The following is a 9,693-nucleotide window of genomic DNA, read 5'->3' as shown; positions in this document are numbered from 1 at the left end:
GGGGCTTTTCGGAGAGTCCATTTTGTGTTTTGCTAAAAGTTAATCAAGCTAAAGTTGGTGGCTGCCAAAGGTTTAGCGAGGTTACAAGCTATTTTGTGCTGAAAAAAAGATAAAATATTTCATATTTTACTTTAAAAGGTTTTTTCTCAAATTTCAGAAAGTACACACTACCGATGGCTTTGTGGTAAAAACCCATTTCCTCAAGCCTTTTCCTTGGGTGTTGGCAACAACAATGGGCAAGAGACAATACCTGGACAGGTATTGGTTCATTAATTTGCACAGATGAAGCAACTGCAAATCCATTTGCCAGCTTCGGTAATAATCAACAAGCCATTCAACAGATAAAGGCGGCTTAAAATTTCCAATTTCCAGTGGCCATTCACCGCACACAGACACACACACACACAGACTCTCTCTCGCTCAGCATCCTTTTTTGACCAGCAACAACTTATTGTGGTTACAAATTGTGGCAAAAGCTATCAATGATATTATCAGGGGCAGGCAGCAGGACTCACAGGACCTAAGCGAACCCAAGCCAACCCGAATGGAACGCACATATGCAAGCCCAATTACATCCGGTTGCAGTTTCAATTTCAATTTGCCGTGGCCGTCGAACAATGGCCAAAAGGGCTGTCTATATGGCCATATCTGCCATGTCCTGCCCCCTGTCCCCTGGCTTGTGGTGCCCAAAAAGGACCAGAGGACAAAGCCCAAATGCCTCTGGCAGCTAGGCATAATATTAATTTAAATTAGACAAAATGCCAGGGCGCCGACGGTGGCCTCCATGCTGTGGTGCGTTGCATCGAAATGCAATTTTCGGCCTCCGGTTTGAGTCGACTGCAGTTAATAGCCTTGTGGGTGGCCCGTGTGTCTACCTGGGGGAACACTAAATTAGCTTTGATTGAGGTATATGTGGTCAAGACAAATTTTGTTACCCAGTAATATCATTTTGTGGAATTCTTTATGGGAGTTATAGGGGGTTTTTTTGATGTTCTTGGGACTTGGGAAATTATTTTTGGTTTAAGGAGATATTTCGGGTATTTTATGATGCTTTTTAAATAGATTTTTCTGCTGGTTTTTATTGGATATTTTGGCTGATTTTTCGATCGGTTTTGGATCTGGTTTTTGAGCTTTTTTGGGGTCATTTTTAAGAGATTTTTTTAATGGTATGATAGGTTTTTGAAAGGGGTTTTGCAGTGGTTACTGGAACGATTTTGAGACGATTCTTGGGAGTACTTTGAGGGTTCTTGTGAAGCAGTTTTAAGCCACTTTTTGTAAGTTTTTAAAACAGTATATGCAGTTTTCTTTTCCCTAATTTAAAATAGTTTTTCTTTTAATATTTTTATAAGAATTATCATTTTAATATATTCTCACTCAAGGGGTATAAACCAACCCGATTCGCCGAACTCCTCCTAACTATTTCGCCATCGAAGTTCGGCAATTTGTCTGGCGTAGCGTGAAATTTGCAATTTGCCAATTCGATGCGATACTCTTTGAATAAGGGCAATGCAACCGGAAATCCGGACTGCAACTGCGACTGACCGGGCTAATAAGCCAGAAAATGCATTTAATAATTTGGGGGTAGGGGAAAACCAAACAAAAAGATCACTGGGGATAAGAAAAAAGTGCTGTCCACGCAGTTTGGTTTATTTGCGCATTATAGATGCATCACTTAATTGAATTAATATATGGACATTGTGTTGGCAATACTATATGCAAATGTTTTTGGGAATGGATGCAGCTGGTTTAACTTTTCTATATATATTTTTTTTATTTTTAGTTTTTGTGTTTGCATTGAAAATTAGCAAGGCAAATTTAGTGCCAATGACAATGGGTCAGCAGATTTTTCTTCTAATAATGCGGATGCTCTCTGCCAATTAACACCACACACACACAAGCAGAGAAAGAGAGACCCACCACACACACACACTCGAAGCCACACATGCAGAAGACCGAAACAGATTTCCGGTTCCGTTTTGCATTAGACTCAACTCGTCGTGGTGACGTCGTTGCCGCACATAAATTATGGCAAATTGTTTGCATTTAATTGCATAGCTTAGTCCATGTGGTTGTTGTTGCTTGTCATTGTTATGCATAATTCAGGGGTAGGGAGTGCTTTTGGAAGGAGAGTCATCTTCCTGGTAGTTTGATGCATTCCCTCTAATTAACTGCAACTCATCAGCTCGTTTATCCGATGGCCAAGCCGTCGTCCCGAGTGATATACCGTTCCGAGGAGCAAGAACCACTGATGATGTCTCAGTTTGTGAGATGACAAATGGCCTATGAAGGGCACAACTTGTTGCGCCAGGGTAACATATTAGCATATTTATGGAGTTAAAGTAATAATATAGTAGTTTTTTTTTTTAATAATTGCTGAAATTACAGAAACCACTTTAAATTAAGCGCCAATCACAAACTTATATTCAAACCTTTTTGAAAAAGTGAAGAGACTGTACCGATTAACACTCGATTGGCCACGAGTTATCGTTACTAAAACCGTCGCTTTTCAACACCAAAAAGAAACTTGACTGTACTTTTTTTGTTTGCATATTTTAAATAAAAAAAAGTGTAAAAACATAATTAAAAAGGCTTATTATAACCAGATCTAGATATTTATTATCATAAACCTAACATTATTTAGCTTAATAACTAACTAAATTGTCAATAAACAGTCTAGTCAGGCAACGCTCTCAGTTTCCAAATTAACCAAATTTGAAGCTATTGAAATTAATTTGGTAAAGTAACAATGAATGCCCCAAACTCTGTAATCGACCAACGCATGGAGGCAGAGCGTATCTACGGCTGGATCACTGATTTGTGTAGCTCGGAAGGTCGTCTGGTGGCCATGCTGGAGCTCAGTGAGAGACGCAGCCAAGTTGAAAGCCTGGGACATTTGCTTTGGCACTCCTTTGGAGCTGTAGCTGGACTGCTACAGGAGGTGAGTCTTTCAAAAGGACCCAACAATTAAGCTAAGAATGTGAAATTCCAATGGTTTCCCCCAGATCATGTCCATCTATCCTTCAGTATTGACCAACGTTCTAAGCTACCAGGAGTCACAGCGCATTTGCGCCGCCATCGGACTCTTTCAGGCCATGGCCTCCGACCGCTGCATTGCCCTCCAACTGATACGCTGCGAGTTCATGAGCTACCTGATGCCGATGCTAAGGTTGACGCCTCAAACCCGGTCCGTGGAGCATGTGCGTCTCTCTGTGCTGGGCGTGGTTTGTGGACTTTTGAAATCGGATCACAAGGAAGTTGTGACCTACTTTCTGGGCACAGATCTTATGCCCCATGTCCTGCATAATCTGGAATTAGGCTCCAGCATGAGCAAGGTGCTCTGCGCCTTTGCCCTATTCCGCATCTTGGAGAACGAAGTTGGCCTAAGCTTTGTTGGCAATACGATGGCCAGAAAGATGCATTTGATTCACACTCTGGCCAGAGTGGTTCATCAACTGACGCTGGAGATGGAGCCGCGTGTTTTGAAGCATGTGGTTAGGTCCTATTTCCGTTTAGCCGATCATCCGCAGTGCCTGGTGCTGATCCTTAAGCATTTGCCGCCGCAGCTTCGCAATGGGTACTTTTGCAAGGAGAAACTGCCAGGATATGAGAATGCTAATATGGAACTGGCCAAACTTAGCTGCAAGTTGGCCAACAAGGAGGCTCAAATCTATAAGGGTAAGGAGTGGGATTCGAGGGGAAAGTTGAAACAAATAATATAATTTCTACTGATTTTTATACTCTACAAAATCACACCTTTTTTGATATTTATTTCATTTATTTAATCAATAATAAATTAAACATTACAGCCACTTTGCAAATCATTTTCACACGCAATTAAATCAACATTTTCCACCTCTTTTTTTTCTTTACAGGCAAGGAATAAAGTGCTTCCTGAATATAATTGACGTACCAATTTACACATCGGCAATTTACCTCTCACACCGAATTTTTCTGTTACCAATATATATGTATATATGGCCGGCAACCCCATGATATGTTATCTGGTGGCCCCGGCATCAACATGTAAATTGCATTACCCTCCATGGTCCTCATTTTTTCTGGGGGGAGCAGGGAGCTTCTTTGGTTGCCTGGGAGGCAGCATCAAGTTTGCGTAATGCAATAAACAGCTCGTAAATATTTTGATACCAATTTTCCAGCGTAATTGACTCGATGGTACTTTAAATGTCAAACAATAAATTCAATTACCAATCCATAGGCCCAAAAGTAACAGCCTTAACCCTCGGCAGCACACACACTTGCCTTAACCCTACTACTGCACGTGCTTTGGCTCCTTTCCTGACATGGATACGCCACCCAGACCTTCCAAAGGAGCCACAGGAATGGGGATTCTGCTGGTGTTGTAAAACCAAAGCAAGCGGAAAATCAACGCACAAGTCGATAAACATTTGTATGAACAGCGAAAAAGCGAAAGGCGAAATAACAAACAGGAAAGTCGTGGAAAACCCCAAAGATTCACTTATGTAGTTGTAATCAAAAGGGAAAGGGATAAATGGAGGCCAAGGGTTGATCGCTGCAGCGGCGTAAAACAATTTCATATAAAAACAAATGATTCCTGGCCAGAACATAAACAAAGAGCACATGAAATGCGGGGGAAAATGAGATACGGATAAGCGATGGCAGTGGGGAGATAATTTTCTATTAAGGGAAAGTCCTCTGAAAAGATAAAAAATAATAAGAAAAGAAAAATCACACATATTTTTGTATTATTCAAAATCTCTAAAAGTATGCATTTTTAAGGCATTTATTTTTTTAAATATTTTTTGCAGATTTATTTTAAGCTATTATGCTTTTTGTGTATTAATTTTTCTCATTTTTAGGTACTTCTTGAAGTAGTTTTCTTATTTATTATAATTTTTTGCAATTTGTTATGTATTTCTCTTATAAACATCTCTAATTTCTTGGTAAATTTTCATAAAACCATATTTTAAACCGAATATTTTCAGTTCTTAACTCGGTAATTCACGTATTAAGGTTTATCCAAGGCAATTGGGTACTTTCAAAGCAAAGTTCCTACCTGATAATAAAACTATTTAATAAAATATTTTAAAATTTTAAATAAAAAAAGTCCCTTTATAAAAGCAAAATATCCCCTTTAACCAATTTAGTGTTTCGTTTACGAGTCACAAATTGAAATCTATAATATTTTAGCTCGCTGTTTATCAAAAACCACAGAAAAAAAAAAAGAACACCTTAAGGGGAAAATGGTAAAAATCCACGGGAAAAACAGGGAAACAACAGCCGCCCAGTGCTGAGGGCAACAACAATGACAGTCAAACAATGCAAAATCAATTTAAATTTTCATCTCGCACACACAGCACGGCCTGGAAAAAAGGAAAGGGGAGTGGCGATGGCACAGTAAAAAGCGCACACAAAATGGGTGAGAAAATCAGGAAAGCAACCGCAATCTCTTACCAAATTGTTTCGAGGGTTGCCATTGCCGTGTGCGCTGCCTTTTTTCTCCACTTTTTTCTCCGCCACGCAACTCAATCATAAGTAAATATCTGCCTGGCACACACGCACGTGAAAATAAAAAAAAAAAAAGAAAGAAATATATGTAGGAGAGGAAAAGCGAGGCTTATTATGCCCCCGGGTGAAATATAAACGGAAGATGGTGCTGGGGGGGCCTTGGGGTTGGGGTTGAAAAATAGGGGGTGCGGTGTCCGCAAAGGGTGCAGGGGGAGGGAGACCGGGAGAGACAAGCAGCGGGTTGGCAGGCGAGACACGTTCTAATAGATTTTTCCAGCCTCTCGCCTTTTGACGCTTGGCAGGCCGTACAAGTTACACATGTTGCTTTTGTTTGGCTTCCTGTCACACATACACACACGAGTCCTTCGAAGGACCCATGCTTAGACATATGTGCACTACGAAAAAAAATATATATTCTACAAGTAGCAAAGAGAAGGAGTTTAAAATTCAGTGTGTGTCTAAAAGAGATTATGAATTAATTTCCATGATTTTTTGAAGGAAAAACAAGCTGAAATAATGTCATTTATAAACCTATATTTAAGTTTGAAATTGCTGTAAAGCTCTACTTGATTTTCTTACTTCTTGGTAAGAGTTTTGAGGCTCGGTTTCTTGTTTTTTTGCAAGTGCACTCACCTTAGAGGCACCCACAAGACGTACATTTGCCATGAAACACTGGCATTTGACATGGCTCAAGTTGTGCCTCAATTTAGGACCGTAAATCCTTTATTCAATTCTTTTGCCGCGATAAGCGCGTCACCGCTTCAAAAATGCGTGAAAAAAAAGGATTACTGGGGTGCAAATCGGCATTGATTAGGCCAACCGGATAAGCCGGGGATAAGGCCGAGGCACGGGACCGTAAGTCCCATAAATCCGGCATATGTATGTGCGATGCGATGCATTGCGTTGCTTTCCACTTTCGGGGCTCATCAATCTATGCAAATTGCTGGCAATTGACTGGCAAGCAAATCCGAAAATTATGCCATCGGCGTTCTACCAAAAACACAATGAAGGATGAACCGGGGCCCAAAGCGCCACCAAACGAATCTGGGAGCTGCAATTGACAGGCGGGCGGACCAAGAATAGCCAGCGGGTGGCAGGAGCTGGAGCAGCAGAAGGTTCATCTCCGCAGGAAGAGAGAGAGCCAGAACCAGAGCCAGAGCCGGAAGCTGGCACACAACTAATTGGACATCCGTTTGCCCCGGCGATTATCGACTTTGAGAACGAGGACAAGGGCAAGGTAAAGGTAACTCAAGTATTCTTTCCTGCTGCTACTTTTCTACCAGTCCTCATCCTGCTCCTCCTCCTCCTCCTACAGTTCGTGAATTTTCCGCCACGTTATTAACACCAGATTGAGTGAAAGGACAAGGCATCCTCCTGGCCTCCCGGTGTCGCCATGGCTGCGATGCCGCTCTATTTAGCTGCCAGCTCCGTGTCCGCTGGGACACAAAAGAACGAGCCTGAAACGCTCCAATTGCCGGTGTCGTTTGGCTTGATTTAATTGAAGCCGATTACCCAGCTGGAGATGGCACACCGGGCCGCCAGCTGGGCAGCCTCATTAGATCGATCCACGTCCCACATCCCCATATCAACGTCTATGGCCGCCTGCACACTGTGCAATAATGGCGAAAGAAAATCAGCAACAATTTGAGATTTAAACGATTGTAAAATTCTTTTTTAAATCATAAGAAAAAATCGTACTTTAAAAGTATACTTTATTGTTAATTTTAAATATAATTTCATTACTGTTCAGTGCATTTTGCTGTGATGTTTTGCGCTTAAATCGCTTGTACTAAACTCTTAAGTGCCTTAAGGAGCCATCGCCTAAGCCGCTTAGTCCCCGGATTTATTAGAGTCCACAACAAAGCCGGTGCAAGATCAATGGGCTTGCCTGCGCACAGGTCGCCTCTTTCAAGTCAAAAGTTTCTGCGACAACAAAACCACTTCAAAAGCCGCCTTTCAAGTGGTGCTGCAGCGCTCCAGTTGTTTGTCACCTGGCCCGTGAGTCACTGCCCCCCCACCCACTGTTTGGTGATTCATTAGCCACCCGCATCCGACCGCTTGCCCCCCTTTTATGCTGAGCACTCTTAAGCTAAATTAAGTTTTGATAATTCCTAATAATCTATTCAGGCAAGTTTTCAAAAATGTTTGTTCACTTGCCTGTCGCTCTAAGAGGTTGGATTGCTCGTTGTTCGTGGGGCTTCCGAGCCAAGGGACTTCCCGAAATGAAGATGAGGTGAGTGCCTGCTACTGCTTTTGTTGTGATCCATTCCCCGCAAACAACCCGTGCGCCCCTGGTGTGCAAATTGAATTTTGAAATTTTCTTAGATTTGAATTGTTAGATAGCTGGCGACTTATTAGAACGGAATACACAAAAACCGCATACAAAAGTTTTGCGGTGCCTTTGCTAGATTGCACTGGAGAAAATTTGGGGTGAATTTATATGGAATTTATATTTTTAAATAATTTAAAGAGAATTTGTAATAGTAAAATAGTACTTTACAGTTTTAAATTCCATCTTTTAATATTCTTTTATTATATTCGATTTAGTAAATGTTGCACAGGTTTAGTTTTCAAAGAGACTTTCTATTTTTTCAAACTAATTACTCAAAAAAATAAAATAAATCTATAAACAATAAACAATAAATATACTAAAATCTATACCAATTAAAACCCAAATTGTTTCTCCCTGTGTAATGGCTTTGAAAAACTTTTGTGCGAACAACTATTGTTGAAAAGTTTTCAATTGAGAATATTAATTTAGCCAATACATGTGGGCCAGGGAGCACAGCAAGCGGACGGCTGAAAACCAAAACAAACGGTAAAAGTTTTGTGGTTTGCCAAAGCATCAAAACCACGCCCCCATCCTGCTGTCGTGGAATGGGATGTCATGGGATCAGCAGTAGCCCAGCTCAGGTGCCTTATAGACGCTGTTCATCCTTCTCCCGACTCGACTCGAGGGCGACAAGACGCCGGCATAATGTGGTTTTTGCGGCGCACTTTCTATTAGGCGAGCGGAAGTATAATCAAGAACACCCATCCAACTCCACCTTTGGTACGAACCACCCCGGGACAACCAACCAGTCCACAGAGCACACTCCACGCACTCTGGGCCAATTAGCCGTGTGTCCAACCAAATTGGCTGTGGGCCCTGCTTTGTTGTGGCCCAAAATGAAGTGGAGGAGTCCCATAATCAGAGCAGGGCCAGGCGCATATTCTGCATATACAGTAAGTAATGCGGTCAGTTGTCACTTTGATCTGTCCAGAACAGGAAAAGATTATGGGCTAAGATGACGGGGGGTAGATGCACTCGAAAAAATATATAAATTTAAATAGATTTAACACTGAATTTTGATTTTAATCATTTTAAAATTAACTCTTAAATCACTTTAAGGAAAGTAAAACTTAAACAGAGGCTTTTCCTTGTGTGCCAGGGACTTTTATTTTGTTTTAAAGCTCTGTAAATGAGTTACAACTTTATAGGTCTGAGGTATTTCTATAATATCTATATTTATTTATCTTTAAAATATTACAAAAACCAAAAAGCACCAGAAAATATATGTTGAATATCCTTAAATTTGTTAATAAATATTTTTTCTATCTCCAAATCCTCCCTTCATCATTTTTAAACTAAACTCAATTAACATAAAACAACGGATTTACTTGATTCTGCGAGTGTATATATACAAGAAATGGAATTCGGATCTTGTTAAGCCGCTGGGCACATGGCAAGGGCATGGGGGTCGTCTCCAGCCCATGTTCACCTGCAGGGAATTAGCATGCAAAGCCCAGCCACTCTCACCCTTCTCTCAAACGTATCCACATCCCCCGGAAAACATGCATACACACACACTCCACTCCACTCCTTCGAGGTGGGGCGGAGGTGGGTCAGGTTATGAACATTGCGCTCATCATCGATGGCCGGCGGCTAAACTGGCGAATGGCGGAAGGCGAATGGCAGACGGCAGCTGTTCGAGTGCCCAGCAGTGGGCCGACCTCTCCCCCCCTTCCCCCTGACTGCCACATACAAAAAACCCCTGCCAACGCCTCTGGAGCTGTGTCCGAAAAATGTTTTTCCCCGGCATTTGCATGGTAAAACGGCAACATGGTATAGTGGTCATCGTCAGCTCCGCTCCGAGTGTTGTACTACACTCAAAGTCCATTCAATCACAAATGCACTAAGAGGAAAATTATAAGAGAAAGTCAGGA

General features: G+C 41.6%; 1 protein-coding gene across 1 annotated transcript; it reads left to right on the top strand.

The window, feature by feature from the left end:
• Positions 1-2,512: 2,512 nt before the first annotated feature.
• Positions 2,513-4,041, top strand: Pos (Poseidon). Its single transcript, XM_017171085.3, has 3 exons — positions 2,513-2,938; positions 3,003-3,675; positions 3,873-4,041. Exons 1-3 carry the CDS (start codon positions 2,747-2,749, stop codon positions 3,881-3,883), a joined length of 876 nt encoding a protein of 291 aa, XP_017026574.1. The 5' UTR covers positions 2,513-2,746; the 3' UTR covers positions 3,884-4,041.
• Positions 4,042-9,693: the final 5,652 nt, after the last annotated feature.

This window comes from Drosophila kikkawai, chromosome 3R (assembly GCF_030179895.1).
Source record: "Drosophila kikkawai strain 14028-0561.14 chromosome 3R, DkikHiC1v2, whole genome shotgun sequence".
Classification (NCBI taxonomy): Eukaryota; Metazoa; Arthropoda; class Insecta; order Diptera; family Drosophilidae; genus Drosophila; species Drosophila kikkawai.
This window is presented reverse-complemented; position numbering and strand designations above follow the sequence as displayed.

Bases quoted from the DNA above. Each gene is read 5' to 3' on its own strand.
- Pos (XM_017171085.3), top strand. From the start codon at position 2,747: ATGAATGCCCCAAACTCTGTAATCGACCAACGCATGGAGGCAGAGCGT. The intron at 2,939-3,002 runs GTGAGTCTTTCA...GGTTTCCCCCAG, and splicing joins TAGCTGGACTGCTACAGGAG to ATCATGTCCATCTATCCTTC.